General features: G+C 50.1%; 2 protein-coding genes across 5 annotated transcripts in view; one reads left to right on the top strand and one right to left on the bottom strand.

The window, feature by feature from the left end:
* C2 (complement C2) overlaps positions 1-5,380 on the bottom strand; it is a 42,735-nt gene extending 37,355 nt beyond the window's left edge. Inside the window, exons 1-2 of the mRNA XM_082212101.1 lie at positions 5,133-5,380; positions 948-1,184 (exon numbers count right to left, since the gene is read on the bottom strand). Of these exons, the coding sequence (XP_082068227.1) occupies positions 948-1,184; positions 5,133-5,178 (283 nt within the window). The 5' untranslated portion in view covers positions 5,179-5,380. The remainder of the gene's footprint in view (positions 1-947; positions 1,185-5,132) is intronic.
* An 8,456-nt stretch (positions 5,381-13,836) lies between these two features.
* Positions 13,837-26,306, top strand: part of ZBTB12 (zinc finger and BTB domain containing 12) — a 107,314-nt gene continuing 94,844 nt past the window's right edge. The window contains exons 1-3 of one of the 4 annotated variants that reach the window (XR_014216031.1): positions 13,837-14,164; positions 17,461-18,052; positions 19,319-23,301. Coding sequence is in view for 2 of the 4 variants with exons in the window: in XM_082210151.1 (XP_082066277.1) it covers positions 17,556-18,052; positions 19,319-20,339 (1,518 nt within the window). In the remaining 2 variants the exon portion in view is untranslated. Of the gene's footprint in view, positions 14,165-14,213; positions 14,290-17,460; positions 18,053-19,318; positions 24,200-26,306 lie in introns of those variants that run through there. The other 3 variants (XR_014216032.1, XM_082210151.1, XM_082210152.1) reach the window with 3 other exon arrangements.

Here is a 26,306-nt window from a genome sequence, read left to right on the forward strand (position 1 = left end):
CACCGTTGATGGAATCTTCTGAGCAGTTGGAGATGGTGTTTATAAGTGGTCTATGTTTCACAGGCATACAGTAAGGTTGGTAGTAGAATAACTTTGTAAACAAGCGTTTTGGTTTCCCTGCGAATGTCCCAGTCCTCAAACACTCTGCACTTCAGTCAGGAGAAAGCCGCACTCACAGAGCTCAGGCGATGCTGGATTTTGGCATCGATCATTGTCATCAACACCATCATAATACGGGCACTGATAGTTGGAGATATCCCCTCTCCTTTCACCGATGCTTCCAAAAAGGAGTAATGTTGGGCCTGTGTCGCCCTTTGCCCCATGACAATTCCTGGGTGATGCATTCTGGGATACCTCAGGAAATGCCATCTCTCACTCAAGCGACTTTAACAGTCATGGCTTCCCCCAGAGCATCCTGGGAACTGTTGCTTACCTCTCACAGAGTGCTACAATTCCAAACACCCTTAACAAATGACAGTTCCGGGATATATTTTTTTTTTTGGGGGGAGCCTGTTTAAAGCAGTATAATAGTGAAAAATAAGATGTGAGGTGTCCCTATATTTGGGTTCTGGACTGATCCACAACCTTCTCCAACCCCACACACTAGCACCCAGTTCCCAGCAGATTAAGTCCAAGGAAATGCAGCCCTCATTAAGGAGCAATAACAGGCTTCTATCTGATTACAGTTGTACCTCGGGTTAGGTACTTAATTCGTTCCGGAGGTCTGTACTTAACCTGAAACTCTTCTTAACCTGAGGTACCACTTTAGCTAATGGGGCCTCCTGCTGCCGCCGCGCCGCCGGAGCACGATTTCTGTTCTCATCCTGAAGCAAAGCACTATTTCTGGGTTAACAGAGTCTATAACCTGAAGCGTATGTAACCTGAGGTACCACTGTACTCCATAAGCCCTCCAGAAAACCCCAAAGTAGCCAGCAACGCTCACTTACTTCGACACAGTGCTTGGCTGAGGGGGCTTTTTCCTGGGGAACGCATCGGAGTCCACTTCCCGTCTGACTGGCAGATCCGGCTTCGGGTTGGATACGGATAGCTGCCATCTGGGCAGGAATAGGTGAGGATGCTTCCTGGGCGAAACCCGTCTGAGAGTGACACGGTGCCACCTCGGATAGACACAGACTCTGGGCACGATGGAGTTGCATCGAGGGCTGCTTCTTGTGTAGCTACAGCTGTGAAGGATAGGAAACGGGTGTCAGCTGCCTGGATTTAAAACCGCTTTAGGATTCCGACCCTCCGTCAGGACGCACTTTGAACCTGGAGTCAGTATTGCTACTGATTTTTCGCGTTGGGCTTCAGCCTACAAAGCTGTTAGGAAGAGCTCTGCCTCAGATCAAAACACACAGGTCCCCCAGGCTTATAGGGATATTCCTGCTATTGTTTTGACAGAAGGGAGCATTCAGAGAAGTGATTCTGCAGGGAAGTGAAGTGCAGCTCAATACATTTTGCCACTAGTTCTGCTACAGGCATAAGGTAAAGGGACCCCTGACTGTTAGGTCCAGTTGTGGCCGACTCTGGGGTTGCGGCGCTCATCTCGCTTTACTGGCCGAGGGAGCTGGTGTACAGCTTCTGGGTCATGGGGCCAGCATGACTAAGCCGCTTCTGGCGAACCAGAGCAGCGCACGGAAATGCCATTTACCTTCCTGCCAGAGTGATACCTATTTATCTACTTGCACTTTGACGTGCTTTTGAACTGCTAGGTTGGCAGGAGCAGGGACGGAGCAACGGGAGCTCACCCCGTCGCGGGGATTTGAACCGCCAACCTTCTGGGACTAGTCCAAGGACTAGCTTAATTGACTACTGTTCCCAGATCTTTCAGGACTTTGTCCACAGTGGAAAAGAGACACCTGTTTTGTCAAAGCTAACTCGACCTTAAAAGCTTAGTAGTTTCATGTTTGTGTATCAAGTTTTCGGTTTTTTGGCAATTTGATGTACCAAGAATATCAGTTTGCCAATCGATGGTGCATACTTCTATCATCTCTTGAGACAGACAGATGCCAGTAACAACAGGGGGTTGTGGGTTTTTTTGACAGTTTGATGTACTGAGAAAATTAGTTTGCCAATTAGTGCAGTACTAGACTTTTGATCACCTAGAATAGTGCATTTGAAATGATCTGCAAAAACAAACAAACAAAAAAGAATTGACTGTGCCTCTTGTGGGTTGCTCTGTTCTTGTGGCTCTCTTTTCAGTAAAGGAAGCATATTTACTGGTCAGACTTGCGCTGTGCACACACCACACATTTAAAGCACATTTCCCCCCAAAAGAGGGGAAGGGTGCTGGGAATTGTAGTTCTGTGAAGGACAAACTGCAGTTCCCAGGATTCATTGGGGAAGGATATGTGATTTAAATGTATAGTGTGCACACAGTCTAAATCTAATTCTACCAATCACCATCTTATTATTTATACCCCGCCCACTCTGGGTGGCTTGCAGCATATATAAAACGTAGTAAAACATCTAACATTAAAAACTTCCCGATACAGGGTTGCCTGCAGATGTCTTCTATAAGATGCAGTTCTTTATCTCCTTGACATCTGATGGGAGGGCATTCTACCGGGCGGGTGCCACTACCAAGAAGGCCCTCTGCCTGGTTCCCTGTAACTTCACTTCTCACAGTGAGGGAACCCCCAGAAGACCCTTGGCGGAGGACCTCAGTGTCTGGGCTGAACGATGGGGGTGGAGACACTCCTTCAGGTATAACTTCAAAGCACATTTCCGCCCTCAAAGCATTCTGGGCACTGTAGTTTGTTGATTTAAGGGTTGCTGGGAATTCAACTGTACCTCTGCCAGGGGTGAATTACGATGCCCAGAACTCTTTGAGGGAAAGAGTGTGCTTTGAATGAGCTTTAAAGCAGTGTTTCCCAACCACTGTTCCGCGGCACACTAGTGTGCCGCGAGATGTTGCCTGGTGTGCCGCGGGAAAAATTAAAAAATTTGAAAGATTCTTTTTTTTAAAGTCAAATTTTCGATTGGGGCGCCGTCACTAGATGACCCCTGGGGTTCCCTCCCTCCCTCCCGCTCTGCGCCTCCCTCCTCCTCCTCCGGGGAGGCCCTTCCTGGCTCTCGGCCAAGGCTTGGCGGCTGCCACTCACTCACTCGCTCGCCCACCCGTCCCTCCATCCCTGCACCCGGCCTCTCCCCCTCCGTCCCCGGCGCGGGGGCTGCCGGGATCCGTAGTCCCCTCGCCCTTGGGCTCCGCGCCCGCGCGGGGTGCGCAAACTACGTTTCCCAGCGTGGCCTGGCGGGCCGGGCGTTTTGTTTGAAGCGCTCTTCTCCCGGCCATGGAATGAGCGCAGCGGCAGCGGCCGGGCGGGCAGGGGCTCTTCCGCGCAGACCCCGCGCAGCCTGCCTGCGCCCCCACGGAGATCGGGCGGCAGGATGGAGCCCGGGGATCCCCGCAGAGGTGGAGCGGCGGAGGCGGAGGCTGCCCCCCAGGTAGGGCTGCGTCGGGGAGGGGTTATTTTTGCAATGCTGCATCCGCGCCGGAGGGACCCCTTCGGACCGCGGGGAGACCCCTTGGCGGGCGTGCAAGGCAATGCATGCATGCAGGCGTTGCATGGAGTGCAGTGCAATGCAATGGCAACGCGGCGCCCTGCATGCATGCATGCAACTTCCACCGGCGCTCCGGACTTGGCAGGTGAGGGGGGTCCCCAGTGGGCGGCAGAGAGAGCCGGGAGGGTGAAGGGGAGCCGGGGGGGAGCAGCGCTGCTCCCCGAGCCGAGCCCGGGGGGAAACTTCGGCGTTGTTGCGCCAGGTGTTGGAAGCGGAGGCTGGCGGGGGCCCCTCACCTGCAAAACCTGGTCGCCTCTCATATATTTCGTGCATTGCATTCATCGCCCGCTTTCTCCTCCAAGGAGCTCCCGGGGGCGCGTGTGGTTCTCCCCGTGTTATCCCCGCAACAACAGCCCTGCGAGGTGGGTCAGGCGAGTGGCCCAAGGGAGCACCCAGGGATTGTCCTGGCCAGGTGGGGTGATTTGAACCCTGCTCTTTGCCCGGTCTCCGTCCTCATTTAGCCCCCACATGTGCATGACTGTGCATGACTGAGGTTTTCCCCCCTCGTCTTGGCTATGGTGTGAGTCTGTGCTGTTAATTAATGGGGTTCTGCCTTCGGAGAAGATGAGCCAGCCCTCAAGGAGGTGATTATGTAATTTGCTAGCAATTCATGTCCCTCCCGGCGTGACGCTGCGCGCTGACGTCATGGGGCTGTAATGGTGGTGTGCCTCGAGATTTTTTTCATGAAATAAGTGTGCCTTTGCCCAAAAAAGGTTGGGAAACACTGCTTTAAAGGTATAGCCACCACCGAAGTGCCATTGAATTCAGGGGGAGGGAGACCTCAGAGCAAATAAAGGGAGATTTGCGTTGTAAAAAGAAAGAAAGAGTGGAAAAGGAAGAGAAACCAAAAGGAGCCAAAGTCCATTCGAAAAGCAGGGGCAGCAAGGAATAAAAGACGCTTGAAAGAGAAAAGAGCTTTTATTGTTGTCAATTTATTAATCGCCTCTTAAAGCCCCGCAGTGGGACATGGATGGTGCTGTGGGTTAAACCACAGAGCCTAGGACTTGCCGATCAGAAGGTCGGCGGTTCAAATCCCCGTGACGGGGTGAGCTCCCGTTGTTTGGTCCCTGCTCCTGCCAACCTAGCAGTTCAAAAGCACGTCAAAGTGCAACTAGATAAATAGGTACCACTCCGGCGGGAAGGTAAACGGCGTTTCCGTGCGCTGCTCTGGTTCGCCAGAAGCGGCTTAGTCATGCTGGCCACATGACCCGGAAGCTGTACGTCGGCTCCCTTGGCCAATAAAGCGAGATGAGCGCTGCAACCCCAGAGTCAGGCACGACTGGACCTAATGGTCAGGGGTCCCCTTTACCTTTTTTAAAGCACCGCAATGAACAAAAACAGTTAAAGAATGTGAAAGCATGGAATATATTTTAAGCCTTTGGAGAAAGAGAGCTTTTAAAGGAAAGAACATCAGGACACATGGGATAAAAAAGATGTTTTAGGGGAAACGCTAGGTTTAAAAAATGGGGAATTCTTTTAAAGAAGACAGAAATGCGGGGGGTGAGCGACAGCCTCTGACCCCCGTCTCTTTCTCCCTCCCGCGCCCCATTGCCAGTGCCCCCCCCTACCTGGCAAGAGGGCGAGGAGGGCGACGAGAAGGCGAGGCGCCTTCATGGTGCAGCCGCGTCCGAGGAGCCCGGCGTCTCCTCCTGCCTCCCAGGCAAGCGCTGCAGATCAGGAAATCCCCGCTGGTGCCCAAACGTTCCTGCTGCTGCTGCTGCTGCCGGGAAACGTCCCGGTCACTTTCGGACCCGCCTTCAGAGTGAGGAGAAAGGGGATTGAGCAAGATCGCCGAAAGCTGCTACTCCCGACCGCGATCGCAATGCCTGTGGCTGGCTCGATTCCTCTTCCTCATTCTCCATCGCCGCCTTCAGGTTTATACTTATATGCCGCTGCTGTTCCTAACGACGCTCAAGGCCAGGAAACAAGCGGGCGCAAACCTGCCGGCACATTTTTTATAGTAGCTAAAGCCCATAATTCGCAAACTCACAAAAACATCAAGGTTAATATAGGGTCGCCAAGGTTATATAGGGTCAGACAGTGCCTTTTTTTCTGGAGGGACGCAGGGGTACACATACCCCTAAACATTTTGTGAATCTTTGTACTTTTGTCCATTTGCTGTATTTGTTTCCTCCGATTTGAAATATAAAATGGTGATTTTCTTGAGTCAAAATGAGAGTACCCCTAAACATTTTGTAAGAAGAAAAAACAAAAACACTGGGGTCAGACATCGCTGGGATTCGGCCTTCAGAAACACAATCCGGCGGAAATCACTTATATTCCCAGGAAAATCAGGGTTTGTTGAGATTTTCTCCAAAAAAAGTTCAACAACTTTTATGTCCAGATTTTCACTTTTTGAAATATGGCAACCCTAAAATAATTTTATTATTTGCACTCCATCCCACTGACTGAGTTGCCCCAGCCGCTCTGGGAAGCTTCCTAACACATATGAAAGCATAATAAAGCATTAAACATAACAAAACGTCCCTATCCAGGGAAGAAGGCTGATCGCCGAAGAATGGATGCTTTTGAATTCTGGTGCTGGAGGAGACTCTTGAGAGTCCCATGGACTGCAAGAAGATCAAACGTATCCATTCTTAAGGAAATCAGCCCTGAGTGCTCACTGGAAGGACAGATTGTGAAGCTGAGACTCCAATACTTTGGCCACCTCATGAGAAGAGAAGACTCCCTGGAAAAGACCCTGATGTTGGGAAAGATGGAGGGCACAAGGAGAAGGGGACGACAGAGGACAAGATAGTTGGACAGTGTTCTCGAAGCTACAAACATGAGTCTGACCAAACTGCGGGAGGCCGTGGAAGACTGGCGTGCTCTGGTCCATGGGGTCACGAAGAGTCGGACACGACTAAACAACAACATACAGGGCTGCCTTCAGAATACGGTTGCCCTAAATGCAAAGGCATTGTCCTCTTCTTTCCTCCTGGCAGCAGTGTTTCTGTGCCCCTAACAGTGTGATGCGGCAGCTAAAAAAGCCAATGCAATTCTGGGCTGCATCAATAGGAGTATAGCATCTAGATCAAGGGAAGTAATAGTGCCACTGTATTCTGCTCTGGTCAGACCTCACCTGGAGTACTGTGTCCAGTTCTGGGCAGCACAGTTCAAGAAGGACACTGACAAACTGGAACGTGTCCAGAGGAGGGCAACCAAAATGGTCAAAGGCCTGGAAACGATGCCTTATGAGGAACGGCTAAGGGAGCTGGGCATGTTTAGCCTGGAGAAGAGGAGGTTAAGGGGTGATATGATAGCCATGTTCAAATATATAAAAGGATGTCACATAGAGGAGGGAGAAAGGTTGTTTTCTGCTGCTCCAGAGAAGCGGACACGGAGCAATGGATCCAAACTACAAGAAAGAAGATTCCACCTAAACATTAGGAAGAACTTCCTGACAGTAAGAGCTGTTTGACAGTGGAATTTGCTGCCAAGGAGTGTGGTGGAGTCTCCTCCTTTGGAGGTCTTTAAGCAGAGGCTTGACAACCATATGTCAGGAGTGCTCTGATGGTGTTTCCTGCTTGGCAGGGGGTTGGACTCAATGGCCCTAGTGGTCTCTTCCAACTCTATGATTCTATGATTCTATGAAGTGCTTGACAGGTGTAAATCCAACAGGTGTAGCTTTTTCTGTGGGATGGTTCAGAGACGAAGGGGCCATGCCCTGTTTTGTTTCTGCCAGCGTTAGCATTTTGGAAGCTGCAGGACCCAGGCTGAAAGAGACGGGGAGCGATGGCAACCCTCATTTGTGGAAGGGGGGAGGGTGGTCAGGGAGTTGCAGTCCCGTAATACCTGGAGGGGGCAATGTTGGTTTCCCCTGGCCAGCACAACGCAGACAGGGCTTCCTCGTGGTGAAGTGGTTGTTGCCGCACCAGAGCATCTCATCATGGGCTGCGCATCGTTGAACCATGGAACTCACTGCCACTGGATGCAGTGACTGGGGTTTTAAAAGAGGGTTTTAAACCTGCTTGCAGGTTTCCCACAGGCATGCTGTTGGTCACTGTGAGAAAAGGATGCTGGACTAAATGGGTCATTGGCCTGATCCAGCCCAGGGCTCCTCTCATGCTCAGTGTGAATAAGCGTTCAGGGTTAACTGCAGAAGCAGCCCACTCCATACCTTTAAAGAACAGCCCACTTCCTTGTTAAGGGTGCTGGGAACTGTAGCTCTGTGAGTGGTAAACTACAGTAGCCAGGATTATGGGTGGGCTGGAGTTGGGATGTGCGGTATGTATGCAGCCCAGGAGTCTCAGTTTCTCTTCAGATTGCTGCAGGGATATTCCAAATGTTCTGTTATCACACCCTAGTGGTCAAAGTTGGACCAGCAAACAGGCACAGGGCTGAGTAATATTTTCACCTCAAGGGTTGAATTCCGTTCCGGACAACCTTTCTGAGGGACAGCAGGAGAGAGGACAGCGGTGGTGGGTCCAGAAGGAAAACCGGGAGGAGCAACGAATGTCAATTTTACTTTGGCTTGGTTCTATACACTTACGTCTCTGTCCTCCGTCCAGGCAAGCAATGGGCATTGCCAGAGTTCAAGGATGCGTTCTGGACTGGCGAAGCCACTCAAGGAGGGCATGGTCTGTAGAGTGTCTCAAGGGCCAGAAAGAGGGGCCTGGAGGGCCGCATTTGCCTCTGTGGGCCTGAGATTCCCCTTCCTTGGGGGCAGCACATAACTGAAAGAAGTCTATTGTGGAATCAGTTCTACTCACCTATATGTATTAAAATGGCGGCCTTTACTTCCGCTCCCCCCACAAAACAATTTACTCCAAATTTCCCTCTTAACATGGAAAGTCCTATGGCTGTAAGCCAGGATTTCTGTTAGGGGGCAGGCTTTTGTGGGGGGGGGCAGAACCTCAGTTACCTATGTATTTGTATTGATTTGAGGGGGCCAGCTGTCCCTCCCTGCCCCCCCGGCTACGCCCATGGAAAGTCCAATAAGTAAAAATAGCCAATCCGCAATTGCTCCTGATGGCAGTGCTTATTTGTCCCATGTGTGGCAACGTTTCATTGGGTGTCACCTATATGTGTGCAAATTTAGAAATTTAGGAATAACTATGGTAATTGGCGTGGGTGGCGCTGTGGGTTAAACCACAGAGCCTAGGACTTGCCAATCAGAAGGTCGGCGGTTCGAATCCCCGTGACAGGGTGAGCTCCCGTTGCCCGGTCCCTGCTCCTGCCAACCTAGCAGTTCAAAAGCACGTCAAAGTGCAAGTAGATTAATAGGTACCGCTCTGGCGGGAAGGTAACTGGCGTTTCCATGCGCTGCTCTGGTTCCCCAAAGCCACTTAGTCATGCTGGTCACATGACCCGGAAGCTGTAGGCCGGCTCCCTCGGCCAATAAAGCGAGATGGGCGCCACAACCCCAGAATTGTCCGCGACTGGACCTAATGGTCAGGGGTCCCTTTACCTTTTTATGGTAATTTAGATAGAAATACAGTACACCTCAGCCTAACGCAGAAGGCTATGACCAGGTGATCTCTGTGCCAGTTCACTCTCCAGTCTTGGTGTTGCTGTTGGGGGAAAAAAAGTAGTATAAACGCCAACAACTGGGAAACACTGGCCTGAGAGTGCTCCAATTGGAGAACAGCCTCTACCAGAGGTGTCATGGGGTTTGAAGACACTCAAACTCAGGACGAAAGGGAGAAATGTGCTAAGAGGAAGGCACGCTTGGCAAATCCCCACTGTGATCAACTCCTGCTTGGAAACCTAGGTCTCCACTGTGGAAGGACGTGTGGATCCAGAATTGGCCTCCACTGTCATTTACGGACACTCAGTTAAAACCATGTTCATGGAAGACAATCTTACTTGGATACAAGTGATCACCGAAGAAGAAGAGGAGGAGAAGCTGTTGATGGGCAGCTTCAGGGCCTTAGGGCTTTGGGTCTTTAAACGAGATTTAGACCAGGCAGCCATTCCAACAATAGAGGATTGTCCTCTGTAAAGTCAAATATATGGCCGCTACCACATAGCAGGGGAGGGAAAAAATATGGACCAGGGTAGTGATGCTCAAGGAGGAAGTGTTTAACTTCCTCCCCAGGCAATTTTCTGGATCTCAGGCTGCCTTATCCCCCTACGGGACCGCCTCTCCTGGTATGCCCCATGGAGGACATTAAGGTCCACAAATGACAACATTTTGGAGGTCCCAGGTTGCAAGGTGGTTAGATTGGTCTCAACTAGGGCCAAGGCCCCCGCTTGGTGGAACACTCTGTCACAAGAGACTAGGGCCCTGCGGGACTTGACATCTTTCCACAAGGCCTGCAAGACAGAGCTGTTCCGCCTGGCCTTTGGTTTGGACTCGGTCTGACCCTTATGTTTCCCTCCCCTTATGGTTTTGATCTATGGGCTACTTTTAAAATGAGGCTGCATTTTAAATTGCATTTTAACCTGTACGTATTTTAAGTTGGGGTTTTCCCCCTATTATGTTTTTACTGTAATTTTACTGGTGTTAACTGCCCTGAGCCCAGCTCTGGTCGGGGAGGGTGGGGTATAAATAAAAATTATTATTATTATTATTATTATTATTATTATCCCTCCCCAAGCTGCTGTTAGCCTGGTATCAAGGGTTGGCATGTGGGTGAGCTGAATGCCCACCCACAACCAAAGCCTAGTGGCAAGAGCCTCCCTGGACTTGCTACAGTGAGGAGGCAGGGATGGAGCCATATAGAGGCTATCTTGCCCAAAGCTCCTCCAAAACTTGGAACCAACACTGCTAGCAAGGAATGTGTGTGTGGAGACACTGGTACCTAAAGACAGCCTAGTTTGGCACTTTTTGCCTTGTGCAGCTGGCATGAGGTATGCTGCTGTGATGGCAAAACATCCCCTCTGCAAACAACCCCCTCCCCACTTTGATTTCCCGTAAATCTGTGTTATTTTTGCAAGTTTACTAAGGCAGGGGTCAAGGCCTTCCCAGCATATCTAATCTTTCAAAGCTCCAGGATCTTCCCACCCGGGGAAAACCACTGGACCTTCCCATTCTAGTTAGGCAAAAATGAAAGTTTGAGATGTTGACATCTTTTAAATGTACTTTGTGGTTTTATTCTGCATTTTTATGCCCTGAGGTCTTCAGATGAAGATACAAAGAAATAAATGACGGATAGGCTCACAATTCAGCTGTGTTGAGAAAGAAAGAAAGAAAGAAAGAAAGAAAGAAAGAAAGAAAGAAAGAAAGATGTCAAGGGCTTATTGCAACCAAAGTATATTCAGGGATATCCAATACCACTGTTTTACATTTTAATTAGAATTGGAAACAGGTCACGAACCAGCAAGGAGCTGTGGCACATGACAAATGGCCCTGTGCAAGGACTCCCCCAAAATTTGCCCTGAAAGACCAGGCAGGGGAAATTGACTTGGAAGCAAAAGACTATCAAATCTTGGACCTGACGAAGGGGAGAGTCGCTCAGGAGTCGTTGCCAGTAAGCCTTTCCACAATGACTGCCTAAACACACACCATATATTTAAAGCACACAGGAACTGAAGTTTAAGTGTGCTGGGATTGTAGCTCTGTGAAGGGCATAGTTTGCAGGATTATTTGGGGTGTGTCACGTGCACACAGCTGCTATTTGGTGGCGCTGTGGGTTAAACCACAGAGCCTAGGACTTCCTGATTGGAAGGTCGGTGGTTCGAAGCCCTGTGACGGGGTGAGCTCCTGTTGCTCGGTCCCTGCTCCTGCCAACCTAGTAGTTCGAAAGCACGTCAAAGTGCAAGTAGATAAATAGGTATCGCTCCGTCGGGAAGGTAAACGTTTCCGTGCGCTGCTCTGGTTCGCCAAAAGCAGCTTAGTCATGCTGGCCACATGACCCGGAACCTGTACGCCGGGTACCTCAGCCAATAAAGCAAGATGAGCGCCGCAACCCCAGAGTTGGGGTTGCTGGACTTAATGGTTAGGGGTCCCTTTTGTTGGTTTCTGTTTCTCACTGAGCAGCTGCGTGGAGTCACAGGACTCTGTTTACATTCCAGAGACCTTGCAGTCTCACGGGAAAGGGAGACGGGATGTGACGTTAGTGGTTTTCTGTTTCCTTTGTTCCTTTGTTTGGTTGCTCTCTGCTTTCATAGAGAGAGGATGTCTTTTCTGTTCTGCATAGTTTAGAAATAAAACTCTTTACAATGTAGCCAAACCTCTCGTCTCTTCCCTGTGCTGGGAACCCTGCTGGATAGAATGTGCTTGAGGCCTTATCAAAGGCTCAGGTCATTAAACACGTCGGAGGCAATTTCAAAGGCTCAGCTGGGAGGAAGATGAGGCCTTATCGGCTTGGCCCAGCGGAGATTCCGACACCTTTACCTTTACCAAGCATAAGAAGCCAGACTTCCCCAGTGTGGTGTAGTGGTTAAGAGTGGTAGACTCATAATCTGGTGAACCGGGTTCGATTCCCTGTTCCTCCACATGCAGCTGCTGGGTGACCTTGGACTAGTCAAACTTCTCTGAAATATCGCAGCCCCACTCACCTCACAGAGTGTTTGTTGTGGGGGAGGAAGGGAAAGGAGAATGTTAGCCACTTTGAGACTCCTTTGGGTAGTGATAAAGCGGGATATCAAATCCAAACTCCTCCTCCTCCTTACTAAATAGACATTTCTGGGAATAGTTACATATTGAGGCACTTGGAACAGTTTGTCCACTTCTAAGGACTGCAGTTTAAGGAGACTGACAAACTGCAACATGTCCAGTAGAGGGGGGAAATGGAAGGAGCCAGGCATTGCTTTGGCCGGACAAGAGACAATTAACAGGCGATATGAAAGTCACCTTCAAATATCTGAAGGGCTGTCGCACAACGATGGAGCAAATTTGTTATATGTTCCCTTGGGGTGAGGGCCCAAACTAATGGGTTGAAATCAAAAGAAAAAGGATTTCAACTAAACTTCCTGACAGTATGGGCTGTTCAACAATGAGAAGCAGGTTGGTGGTGGACTTTCTTCCACTAGGTTTGTAAACAGAGCCTGGAAGGCCACACCTAGCAGGGATGCTGTAGGACTTCCTGATTTGGCCATGGGGTTGGATAAGGTGCGAGCATGGCTCAGTTGGTAGAGCATGAGACTCTTAATATCAGGGTTGTGGGTTTGAGCCCCATGTTGCATTGCAGGGGGTTGGACTAGATGGCCCTGGGGGTCCCTTCCAACTCTACAATTCCATGATCACTGGTAGAATTCTCTCTCCTCACCAACCTGTGCTGGTACCAGGCTATTTTGTGTCCTAGACCAGGCTAACTACTTACACCTCACTAAAAAAAATAAAAAATAATGCTAACTGCAATTTTCCGAAACAGGCACCTTGTCAGGAAAAAAAGTAAGGAAAATGGTAAAACATGAATTTATTTTAAATTGCAACAAGAAGTAATGCAGCAACGTTCAATTATCTTTCTCGAGTGCAAAAGAAAATGTTCCAGCACACAGATCCATTCCAGAGAATATTGCGTAATGTGCTGTTAAAATTCAAGTGTCTCCAAAGTTTCCATCATGGGCATATCAAAAGATCTATTATTTGAGGGGACTTTCTACCCTTTCACCCCTAATTCCTTCAGGACAAGCACTGATGCAATACAAGCTATTACTATTTTTTAAAAAATGCTTTTTATTAGATTTTCACTAGTTACACAGCAAGCTATTATTTTTTTAATGCTTTTTGGTAGATTTTCATTAGTTACGGTTATATATTCCAGTCCCTATTTAAACATATATATTGTGCGTGTGTATAAACAATATCCATGTTTTTTCACCAGTGATTTCTCACCACCTCATTGCAGCTTCTTCTATCCTATTTTTCCTTTTCCATTGTGTTGTTTACCTTTGTTATCTTTTTAACACACAATAAATAACTTGCTTGCTGACCCCTGATCTTAGCTAATTTACTGGGGGTCATGTACCACCTGTGCAACATTTTCATGAAATTTTCTTTTATTGTGTAGCAGGCTGTAAATTTTGTCTCTTTTTGCCATGGTCGCAATGCAAGCTATTATTATCATTATCATTATTATTCAACACTACTGCTACTACTACTAATAATAAGTTTGCGCTTTGAGAAACTGGTCAAACCCTAAAATAAAAGCAAAACATTGTCGGAAGTTCCTAAGCGATAGACTATAACGAAAGCCCGTCGGGGCGAGGAGCGGCATCCGGGGCCGCTTATAGGAGGCGGCAACGTGGCTCAAGCGCCGCTCCCGGGAAGCCGCGAAGCCTCCTGTTTCCAGAGGAGGGCGGGGATTGGTTGCCAAGGTGACGGGGGGGGCGCACGACCGGAACCTCGCTCCTCCCGCCAGCCTCCTTTCGCGGCGTCGCGCGTTTATGACGCCACGGGCCTTAAAGGGGAAGAGGGCGAGGATTCCCCCCTCCCTTCTCTTAAAGCGCCCGCGCAGTGGATTAGCAACTTGTCCCACCGTGCAGCCAAGTAGTTTCTTTCGCTTCTCCCCCTCCCCCAACACGTCGCCCCTCATTGTTTTTTTTTATTCCCCCCCCTTCCCTATGTGGAGGACGAATATTCCTCCCCTTTCCCCGGCCGCCTGGCCCTTTAAGGAGGCCCCTTTAATTCCTTTCTCTGGCTCTTGCCTCCTTGTTTGGCCATTCGGGGCCCACCCCTTCTCCTCCAAGAGAGGGGGAGCAAGGCTGCAAGGTGAGGAGGGGGAAGGGGAAGGAGGGGGGGGCTGGGAAACTCAGAGGTGGGAGGGGGGGCCAAGGGTGCCTCTTTGCCGCTTGCTCGCGAGGAAGAAAGGAGCGTGCAAAAGGGGGCAGAGGAGGGTAAGCCAAAGAGGAGGAGGAGGAGGGTGGGGATGGTATTGTCTGCTCCCGGCTGTGAATGGGAAGTGGGGGAAGGCTTGCAAAAAAGGGGGGGAGGGGGCGGGTGGTGGGGGGAAAAAGAGAAAAAGAAAGAGCTCCTTTGCACTTGCTTGCTAGCAAAGGGGGTGTGTGAAAAGGGCGGGCGGTGGGCGTTTCGAAAACCTTGCAGAAAGACGCTTTTCTCTCTCTCTTTTTGGGGAAATTTTAAATAGGAGAAAACGCACACGCTGCTTGAACAGTGGTACCTCGGGTTACAGACGCTTCAGGTTACAGACGCTTCAGGTTGCAGACTCCGCTAACCCAGAAATAGTGCTTCAGGTTAAGAACAGATATTGTGCAGCGGCAGCGCAGCGGCAGCAGGAGCCCCCATGAGCTAAAGTGGTGCTTCAGGTTAAGAACAGTTTCAGGTTAAGTATGGACCTCCGGAACGAATTAAGTACTTAACCCAAGGTACCGCTGTATTATCGCGCGATGCCGCACGCGGGAGCGTGGGAAGCTTTATTCCTTGCCAAAAACCAAAAAAACCATCACCAGGGTGCAAAGGAAGGAGCAGCGTTGGTGCGCCTCAGTCGCCTTAGCTCGCATCACCACGTTGGATGGGTGTGAACGGGAGAGCTGGGGAGGGGGGAGAGGTAGGTTGGCAGGCCGTTTCACACATTGCGTGTAGGAGATTTCCCAGCGTTTGCTTGCAGGTGCCTCAGACACCCATTAGCTTTGGAGAAACGCAACCACCCACCCACATAATGATCCGCAGAGAGTTTAATCACTTTCTCTCTAAACCCCCCAATCGCTCACGTGCTTTCTCTGTGCAGAACTTGAAGGCAGCAAACAGCATTCTTTAAAAAAAACAACATTTGTGGAGTTAATTGCATCTCTCTGCTTGCACGTGCATCTATTTCACAATGCGTTCATGTGCTGGAAAGCCCGGTTCAGCTGCTGGTTCCCAGCAAATGAACTCTCTTTGAACACACGGTTCAGACATCTTACGGGCTGAAAGATGAGATGGAAGTGGAAGCGTAAGTTTTCGAAATCACAGTGGTGACGGACCTACATCTGCGCCTCTCTTTTTCAGTGTAACGTGTGAACTAAGATTTGGAAAGGGAGGCCGGATAAATGGGTGTTACTGTACTGGTGCACTGATCTCAAAAGAGGAAGTTAAAGAAAATGATGAACATCTTCATATATAGAACTGCCTTTTTTGTCAGCTTCAGGTGATTTGCCAGCTGAGACGTTATCTGGAGAAAACAGATCTGGCTTCATTTGCTTTCACCCTGGTTACATCCAGATTAGACTACTTCATGTGCTCTGCATGGGGCTTCTATTAAAGGCGGCTTGAAAATTCAAGCATCACCTGGCTGCTTGGCGGGCCAGTCGATTGGAGCATATAGCACAAATTCTGTACTGGTCTTTCCATGTCCAGTTGAAAGTGCTGGTGGTTCCATTTAAAGCTCTAAATGATTTGGGACCCAGGTTATCTGAAGAGCTGCCTGAATCTTGGTCCTTTGTACAGTGGTGCCTCGCAAGACGAAATTAATCCGTTCCGCGAGTCTCTTCGTCTTGCGGTTTTTTCGTCTTGCGAAGCACGGCTATTAGCGGCTTTAAGAAAAAGGAAACAAACTCGCAAGAACTCGCAAGCAGTGGCGTAGCGTGGGTTGTCAGCACCCGGGGCAAGGCAAGTAATTTGCGCCCCCTAACCCGTGGATTTGCGCCCCCTAACCCGTGGATTTGCGCCCCCTAACCCGTGGATTTGCGCCCCCTAACCCGTGGATTTGCGCCCCCTAACCCGTGGATTTGCGCCCCCTAACCTTAACCCCCAGATGTTGCGCCCGGTGCGGCCGGGCCCCCCTGCACCCCCCACGCTACGCCACTGCTCGCAAGACGTTTCGTCTTGCGAAGCAAGCCCATAGGGAAATTCGTCTTGCGGAACGACTCAAAAACCGGAAAACTCTTTCGTCTTGCGAGGCATTCGTCTTGCGAGGTACCACTGTACTGGCTTTTCCAGGTTGTAGAATTGTCCAACTTCCCAACCACCTGCTGCTCACGGCAAGCCGTAAACCAGGGTGTCCTACAGCGCTGGCAGGAGCTGAGCTAGCCTAGGGTCTTCTGCATCCCAAACCCATTGCTGTCATTTGCCTGATGTAGCCTGGAGCAGGCTTTTGCCCAAACCTTGCACCCTGATTGGTATAGGTACCTCACAATTTATCTTACGTATGTTCTATCCGAAGGTTACCCTGTTGCCTATCCCTGTTAATGTGATATCAGTTGCTGGAATTTGCAGGAGGGGAGAGTCTGTTGTGCTCAGGTCTTGCTTGCTGGTTTCCCATGGGACCGCCTCTCCCGATATGCCCCACAGAGGACCTTAAGGTCCGTAAATAGAAACACCCTAGAGGTCCCGGGCCCTAAGGAAGTCAGATTAGCCTCAACCAGAGCAGGGCCTTCTCAGCACTGGCTCCCGCCTGGTGGAACGCTCTGTCTCATGAGCCCAGGGCCCTGCAGGATCTGATTTCTTTCCGCAGAGCCTGTAAGACAGAGTTGTTCCTCCTGGCCTTTGGCTTGGAATCACTTTGATCCCCTCCCCCCCTTTCTTTTTTCCTTTCTCCTCCTGTGATGAGGCTGCATTTTAATGTTTTAATGTTGTACAGCGGTACCTCAGGTTACATACGCTTCAGGTTACAGACTCCGCTAACCCAGAAATAGTACTTTGGGTTAAGAACTTTGCTTCAGGATGAGAACAGAAATTGCATGGCAGCAGTGGGAGGTCCCATTAGCTAAAGTGGTGCTTCAGGTTAAGAACAGTTTCAGGTTAAGAACGGACCTCCGGAACGAATTAAGTACTTAACCTGAGGTACCACTGTATTTTGATCTTGTTTTTTAAGTTGTATTTCAACTTGTTTTTATTATTGGTTGTTAGCCGCCCTGAGCCCTGTCTTGGCTGGGGAGGGCAGGGTATAAATAAAATTTATTATTTATTATTATTATTATCTGTTCAGCCACTGTGAGAACAGGATGGTGGACTATAAGGGCCAATGGCCGAATCCAGTAGGCTCTTCCAATGATCCTAATTGCCTCTCGGCCCAAAGGCTGTTGATCCTTCAATATTGCAGCACCACATTTTCCTCTCTTTCTTTTCAGTGTCTCGGCCTCCTGCCCTCCTGGGCCAGCCTCTTCCGCATCTTCCTTCCTTCTCCACGCACAGCCTGACCCTCTTCTCCTTCCCGTGAGGACTGATGGCATCTGGCGTCGAGCTTCTTCGCTTCCAGCTCCCCGGCCACGAAGCGGCCACCCTTCGCAACATGAACCAGCTCCGCTCGGAGGAGCGCTTCTGCGATGTCACCATCGTGGCCGACAGCCTCAAGTTCCGCGGCCACAAGGTCATCCTGGCTGCCTGCTCCCCTTTCCTGAGGGACCAGTTCCTCCTCAACCCTTCCTCTGAGCTCCAGGTCTCCCTTATGCACAGCGCCAAGATCGTGGCCGACCTGCTCCTCTCTTGCTACACCGGCGCCCTGGAGTTTGCCGTCAGAGACATCGTCAACTACCTGACCGCCGCCAGCTACCTGCAGATGGAGCACGTGGTGGAGAAGTGCCGGAATGCCCTGTCCCAGTTCATTGAGCCCAAAATCAGCCTCAAGGAAGACTCGGCAAAGTTCGGAGGCCACCGGAGGTCCAAGTCCCCTAGCGTAGTTGGCTGCTCCACCTCGTCCCGCAAAGAACATTCACGCAAGAGGTTTGCTGAAGAATCCGCTTTCATCTGATCCTTCCCCCCCCCTTAAGTCCGCAAAAAAATCGGTCCACTTGAGCTCACATTACCCGCCTTAATTAAGTTCCTTCCTGAAAGAAGAAATAAAATAAAAAGAAAACCAACTTTTGGGGAAGGTTCCCCGCCTGGTCGCCTGGAGGTGATTTCTTGCCCACCACAGGTGACCAAGGCAAGCGGTTTAATGATAATATTTGTTTAAATGTGCAGTAAGGAATGCTTTGGGTAAGTAAGGCAAAAGCACCATTTTCTGGTAGCCAGTGAAAGAAGCACACCATCTGCTTTAATTTTCAATTAATCTGAGCTAATTAACCTGTTTTGACTAAACAAACACCTGTTCACCTGCTCAGGATCGCCAGTAGCAAGCGGGCAAGTTTTCCAGTGCGCTAATTCCAACCTATAGATATGGGAGATGGTCGGTAGCTCAGCGGTGGAGCCCGGTTTTTCTGTGTGGGAGGTTTTGCATTCAGCAACCTGACTTCTTGACCTAGAAGCAGTGCTGGGAAGTGTCCTCTGCCCAAGACTTTGGAGAAATGCAGCCAATTAGTGGAAGGCGAAGGCAGGGTAGGGAAGTTCTCCCAGGGTGTGAGGCTGGAGGAAGAGGGGGAAGCTCCCAGGTAATAGTTGGGAGGGTTCACTTTTCTGTGTGTGGAATAAGGATTAAGATATAGTTGCAACAGAGGGCCTGGTGTTTGTTTTTTATTTTTTTCATTCTTTAATCTCTTGTTTATTCTTGCTTCTTTCCTGTTACGTTGAAAATTCACGATAAAAATTGATTTTAAAAAGAGAAATGCAGCCAGTCAGAACCACTGGCCTCAAATCCCTCCGACTCTACCATGCCTGACAAACTGTGCCTGATGAGAGTTAATAGTCCCAGCAACATCTGAAGGCCTAGATCAGCCAACCGCCCAATGCATGTACAGTCGTACCTTGGTTTTTGAACAGCTTAGTTCTCAAACGTTTTGGCTCCCGAATGCCGCAAACCCGGAAGGGAGTGTTCCGGTTTGCGAACTATTTTTGGAAGCTGAACGTCCGACGGGGCTTCCACAGCTTCTGATTGGCTGCAGGAGCTACCTGCAGCCAATCAGAAGCCGCGCTTTGGTTTCCGAACCTTTTGGAAGTCGAACGGAATTCCGGAACAGATTCCATTCGATTTCCGAGGTACGACTGTATAAGGGATTCCTCGTGATGATTCTCTGCCACCATTGCACTAATTTGTGTCTTTGTGGCTGGCAGGTCCATGCCGCGGCCCATCAAGCTGGAGTTCCCAATGGAGGAAGACCTGGAGATGAAGGCGGAGGATGAGGACGAGGAGCAGGACGACGACTACGGGGACGATGACGCTGTCTCCGACATCTGCATCGTGAAAGTGGAGTCCGCCCTGGAGGTGGCGCAGCGGCAGAAGAAGCAGCAGCAGGCGGGAACCACATGGAGCAAAGATATGTCCCCGCAGCAGAGCTGGAGCAAAGAACCTTCTCCCCAGCAAGCTTGGGGCAAAGAGTCTTCTCCGCCTCCCGGCTGGAGCGAGGACGCGTCCGGAGACCAGGAAGAACCTCAGGTCAACTCGACGGTGGCGGAGGCCATGGGCTCCCCTCCAGAGTCGACACCGGAGAAGTCCCAGCAGGGGGTGGTGAAAGCTTCCTACAGCCTCTCGGAGGACGCTGAGGGCGAAGGCCTTCTCATCATCCCCGGCGGAGGCTACTTGGAGGAGACCAGCGAGGCGGCGGCCGTTGCAGCAGAATGCCAGAGCAGCGGCGGAGGGATGGGGCTGGTGCTGGCCGGACTGAGCGGGCGGCCTTTCTCCACCTTCCCTTCGGCAGGGAGAGGCGGCGGTTCGGGGACGCCGGGGGGAGGCGGCGGCGGCTCGCGGATAATCCGCTGCACCAAGTGCGAGGAGGTGTTCCAGGGGGTGGAGAAGCTGGTCTTCCACATGCGGGCGCACCACTTCATCTTCATGTGCCCCCGCTGCGGCAAGCAGTTCAACCACAGCAGCAACCTCAACCGGCACATGAACGTCCACCGGGGCGTCAAGTCGCACTCATGCACCATCTGCGGCAAGTGCTTCACCCAGAAGTCCACGCTGCACGACCACATGAACCTCCACAGCGGCGAGAGGCCGTACCGCTGCTCCTACTGCGACGTCCGCTTCGCCCACAAGCCCGCCATACGGCGCCACCTCAAGGAGCAGCACGGGAAGACGACGGCCGAGAACGTCATGGAGGCCAACGTGACCGAGATCAACGTCCTCATTCGCTGAGGGAGGAGGAGGAGGAAGAGGCGGAGTCGCGGCGGCAGGAAGTGGAAAGGGAGGGGACTCCTGAGCTCCAAGGGAGGGAAGCGGGGGTGTAGCAGTTAGAATGTGGGGGCTGCGAGCCAGGAACCCCTTGAGGGTTGTTTTTTGGGGGTAGGGACTAGGTTTAGTGTCTTAGTTTGCTAGAGGGATGGAATTCCTGGATTGTTTGGAAGGGAATGAGGGTGGGTAGGGATAGAGGATTAGAGAAGCGTAAAACACGTGGGAAGCGTTGCTCCTGGGTTGCCTGGGAGGTGTGGGGAGGGGATCTAGTTAGTGAGGGGAGGGAGCTGTGAGGATACCGGATTGTTTGGATCTGTTCTCTTCTTCCGCAGTGCCCCATCCCTCTGTCCTTTGTGCCCAGTTACCAGAAACCACTACCTCTTTTATAGCCCGGACCTATCTCAGCAGCCAAAGAACTACTTTAAAAGGCCATTGAAGAAACAACACGGTGTCTGTAGGGAGGGTGAATTGCGTCAAGAGACGGCAAGCACTGCCCTAAGCCTGTCCCCCTTTGTCCTTCAGTATTGACGCAGAGCTGGGTGGGTGCAAAATCACCCAGGAGCCTGCAGAGGGGAGCCAGATGTGGCCCTAAGCCTCCCCGTGACTGTAGCTGTGACAGGGAAGTCGGCAGTGATCTTATTCTCCCATGTCAATTCGCCGCGAGAGCCAGACCCCTACACACGCACACAAAAGTCTCTACTGTGTAGTTTGACTTCAGAAACCGGTTAGTCTTGGGGCACGTTTTGATCCAAATACTGAGAAGCCAGTACAGTGGTACCTCGGGTTACATACGCTTCAGGTTACATACGCTTCAGGTTACAGACTCCGCTAACCCAGAAATAGTACCTCGGGTTAAGAACTTTGCTTCAGGATAAGAACAGAAATCGTGCAGCAGCGGCGCGGCGGCAGCAGGAGGCCCCATTAGCTAAAGTGGTGCTTCAGGTTAAGAACAGTTTCAGGTTAAGAACAGACCTCTGGATTGAATTAAGTACTTAACCCGAGGTACCACTGTAATTCTGTGAGGAACTGCCAGAGCGTGGCGGGACAGCAAGGCTTGAGCATATTCTGCACCGTGTAAGTATGGAATCTCAACCTTCAATACTTTAAACAAACAAGGAAGTTACTAGTCTTTATGGCTGTGAACATATGTTTGGAATCTGATAGCAGCAGTGGCAGGAAGCTGGGAAAGCGCCAGGAGGCAGGGCTTCCTTTGATCAGAGAGTGGATTTCCGGGGCAGACCTCCTCGCTCCTTTCGATTAGCAGCAGCAAAAAAATGAATGACACAAAAATAAACCAGTGAAGCCCTTTACTTTCTATAAGTCTGCTCAGGTCACAAGGCCTTGCTTTCCTTGGTGCAAAATGTGGATTGACCGCTACTTCTTTTTTCAAATCACAGAGACTAAACAACACCGCCAAGAAGGAAACCTTTAGAAACCCAATGTGAGATACAGTCGTGCCTTAGTTTCCAAACAGCCTAGTTCTCGAATGTTTTGGCTCCCGAACAATCGGAACCCAGAAGTGACTGTTCAAAGTTTGCAAACTATTTTTGGAAGCCGAACGTCCAATGGGGCTTCCGATTGGCTGCAGGAGCTTCCTGCAGCCAATCAGAAGCTGCGATTTGGAAGTCGAACGGACTTCCGGAACGGATTCCATTCGACTTCCAAGTTACGACTGTATTGGCTAATGCAGGGATGGGAAACCTGGAGCTTGTGGGATCTCCTCGTTTAAAAAAGGAGGTGAGATCCCAAAGCCCACTGACCAGAGCCAGATGCAAAATAGTGGATTGGAGCAAGAAGCCAGTTAGGAGCGTACAAAGATTCCTCCTGGATCAGACCAGTGACCCACCTGCCTCCACATCCTTCTCTCACAGTGGCCAACTACATGCTGTCCACCATGAGCCATAAATTGGGATGCAATGACCTGTGTATACAAGTGCGTTGCCAGAATCCCTCCGTACTCCTGCTAAGAGCCCTTTATAAAAATGCAGTGGGAGGAACAGAGCTGTTGTGTCTCAAGATTTAGGGCAGGGGTAGGCAAACTAAGGCCCAAGGGACGGATCCAGCCCAATCGCCTTCTCATTCCGGCCCACGGAAGGTCCGGGAATCAGTGATTTTACATGAGTAGAATGTGCCCTTTTATTTAAAATGCATCTCTGGGTTATTTGTGGGGCATATGAATTCGTTCATCTCCCCCCTAAAATATAGTCTGCCCCCCCACAAGGTCTGAGGGAGAGTGGACCGGCCCCCTGCTGAAAAAGTTTGCTGACCCCTGAATTTTAGAGCATTGTAGGTGGTTCCCCTGCACAGGGCACCAAGCGGGGGGGGGGGGGGAGCAAAATTGTGAAGATCCATAACTGAAAAGATGCATTTTGGGGGTGCCAAATTGTATGAAAGGTGACCAAAGTCTGCCCCTGCCGGGCTAGTAAAACATTTTTCAGGCTGGTAGCTTTTGTGGAGGCGAGTCATGCTGAATACTAAGAAAGAGCAAGTGCCAAATAAATGCAAAGATACTGTTATTTGGTCCAGAAAAGGGCAAGCAAGGCACATTTATAGGTGTCCTTCCAAGGCCAGGCCAATACATTTTGCTGCCTGGGACAAAGCAGCATAGGGCACTACCCCTCACCCCCAAATAAAGGTACATAATACCCAAGGCCACCAGCCAAGTTATTTTGGCATTTTGAGGCTGAAAATCCCCCATGCATCTCCCTCCTCCTTGGCAGTAAAATAACCCCAGCGGTAATGAAGTCAGTTGATAACAACCTGTTAGCTTTTCCTGACACCCGAAGTTTGCTGCCTCACTGTCTTAACGGTAGGGCTGGCCCTGAATACATAGGAAGTTGCCTTATGCCAAGTGAGACTCCTGGTTCACCAATCTCAATACAGTGGTACCTCGGGTTACATACGCTTCAGGTTACATACGCTTCAGGTTACAGACTCCGCTAACCCAGAAATATTACCTCAGGTTAAGAACTGCTTCAGGATGAGAACAGAAATCGTGCTCTGGCGGCATGGCGGCAGCAGGAGGCCCCATTAGCTAAAGTGGTGCTTCAGGTTAAGAACAGTTTCAGGTTAAGAACGGACCTCTGGAACGAATTAAGTACTTAAGCTGAGGTACCACTGTACTATCAACATTGTTGTTTGTTTGCCAGGAAAGTTGACAGAGGATGTTATTTTCCCTATCTGGAGATGCCTGAGATTGAACTGCCAAGCAGATATTCTGCTACTCAGATGTGGCCATTCTTAGTTTCCACTTCTAAGGAGCATTATTCGACCCTGCATGTGCTTTGTGCTAAATTATATACACACACGTGTGTGTGTATATAATATCAAAATTCTGAGCCGTGGAAAGCTGGATCTTACAACTTGTATGGGATGTGCATGGGTATCACTGCTTATATTTGATCATTCATTCTGCTAATGAATAACTTGGGGTGGGGATTGTTGGGTCTGGAGCCCGGTACCGAATCCTTAAGCGCTTCCCACAAGGAATCCTGCCAAACTGCTGCTCTGGTTTCTGAGATATCGGCAACACTGTTCACTTTCAAGCATGTCACAACTTTGAGGACTAGAAACTTTCCTTTTTCAAAACCCGTAACAGGAACTGAAATTCTCAGGACACTGAATTCTGTACATGGTACCAAAATGCCAAGTTGCGCACGCAGGATACTCAGCGGTTCTTGAATCTGTCCCAGAGGCAATGGGGGGTGGTGAATTATCTCCTTGAGGTGGTAATGGCTCTGATCTCCAAGACCCTTAACTAGTGTCTTTTTTCTCATTAAAACTTTTTTTTCTAAAAATAAATCAATAAAAGAAACTATAATTTTGTTGTTGTTACCTGTTTCAGCGGAGGGCAGGAAGCCCTAATTGTAAAAAAGAAGACGAAAAGCACAAATTACTAAATTCAGGGTGCATTAGGGTGTATGTATAGAGGGACGTGGGTGGCACTGTGGGCTAAACCACAGAGCCTAGGACTTGCCGATCAGAAGGTTGGCGGTTCGAATCCCCGCAACGGGGTGAGCTCCCGTTGCTCGGTCCCTGCTCCTGCCAGCCTAGCAGTTCAAAAGCATGACAAAGTGCAAGTAGATAAATAGGTACCCCTCTGGCGGGGAGGTAAACGGCGTTTCCGTGCACTGCTCTGGTTCGCCAGAAGCGGCTTAGTCATGCTGGCCACATGATCCGGAAGCTGTACGCCGGCTCCCTCAGCCAGTAAAGCAAGATGAGCGCCACAACCCCAGAGATGTCTGCGACTGGACCTAATGGTCAGGGCTCCCTTTACCTTTACCTTTGCCTAGGGTGTATGTATGCATCAGGGAGGAGGGACTTGGGAAAGATGTGAAGAAAAGCGGGGTTGGATTCCCTTTCAACTCTGCATTTCTATGAGGTACAGTCGTACTTTGGAAGTCGAATGGAATCTGTTCCAGAAGTCTGTTCGACTTCCAAAACGTTCGGAAACCAAGGTGCGGCTTCCGATTGGCTGCAGGAAGCTCCTGCAGCCAATTGGAAGCTGCGGAAGCCGTGTCGGATGTTCAGGTTCCAAAGAACATTTGCAAACCAGAACACTCCTGGGTTTGCGGCGTTCAGGAGCCAAAACATTTGACCCGCAAGGCTTTTGGAATCCAGGGTACGGCTGTTTAAGATGGTCCATTTATCCCTGCCAAATTCCTGTAGAAAGCTTATAAGCAGGGTCTGAATGGGGCGGCTTTCTCTTTTAACAGCCGGTAAAGAGGTAGCAGTGAGGCAACTCTCTAAAAACCCACCTAGGCCCAGAAGAAAATGATAACTACCTCCTGGGTGCAAATATCCCCTCTGCAGGCAGGTTTCCTGAGAAGGTGGGGGCTGTTTCACTTCAGAGAGTCTTTGAGGAAATGGATAATCTCGGTCCATTTCACTTTGGCTTCTACCGTAGGTTGGAATTGAAATAAACTCTGCCACTCTGACAGATGGTTTGTATTGCAAAAGGGACCAGTGCTTGATCTCTCAGTGGCTTCCGATACTATTGGTCTCATGTTGGACTGACTCCAGCTGCTAGTACTTGGAGGCACCATGTTAAAATTATGTCACTTTTACCTGCAGGACCAGTATGAGAAGCTGGTATGGGTGGGGGGGGGGACTGCTGCAAGCTCAGCTCCATGGTGCTTGAGTTGTGGGGTTCACCCAGCATCCATCTTGCCCCTCATGCTGTTGAATATCTGCATGAAGCTGTGTGGTGAGGTCATCAGAGGTTTTGGAGCTGGACGTCATCAGCCTGTGGATAACGCCAGCTCTTTTGACTCCGTATCACTGAAATCAAGCAAGGCTTTGACAAAAGTAGACCAGTGCTTGAATGCGCTGATGGGCTGGGTGAGACTCAGTAGGCCACAGCTGAATCCTTCAAAATGGAGGCGCTCTGTACTGGTGACCCAGGAGTTGGGCACCCAGTTCTTGATGGGGGGATAGCCCTCCGCTTGAAAGTAAAGGTGTGTAGTCTGAAACACGTGTTGCTCGAGGTACGAGCAACTTCAGCATCAAGGAGTGTCTTTTTCACAGCTACAGCTGGTTCACCAGATAAAGTTGTCATTCCTCTAGGGTTGCCGCATTTCAAAAAGAGAAAGCCAGGACACCCTGAAACCTGTTGTGCTTTTTTTAGGAAAACCCCCCCCCCAAGTTGTTGAGCAAAAACCCAGTTTTTCAGTTGCCTAAGATTCAAGACGAAATGCCGCCTTTCACAAAATTCACCCCAGACGTCAATTCTTAGAAAATCCGGACGTAAGGCAGACCTAACAAAGGCAGCCTATCATGCCCTGGTAATCTCCTGACTAGATTACTAGAACGTACTTTTATGTGGGGTTGCCCTTGAGAATGGTTTGAAAGCTTCAGCTAGTGCAAAATGCTAGCTGATAATGCAGTGTTATCGCTCTGGTCTTGTCTTGAGAGAACTGCGCAGGCTAACAA

The sequence above is a fragment of the Podarcis vaucheri genome, assembly GCF_965113315.1.
Source record: "Podarcis vaucheri genome assembly, chromosome: 2".
Classification (NCBI taxonomy): Eukaryota; Metazoa; Chordata; class Lepidosauria; order Squamata; family Lacertidae; genus Podarcis; species Podarcis vaucheri.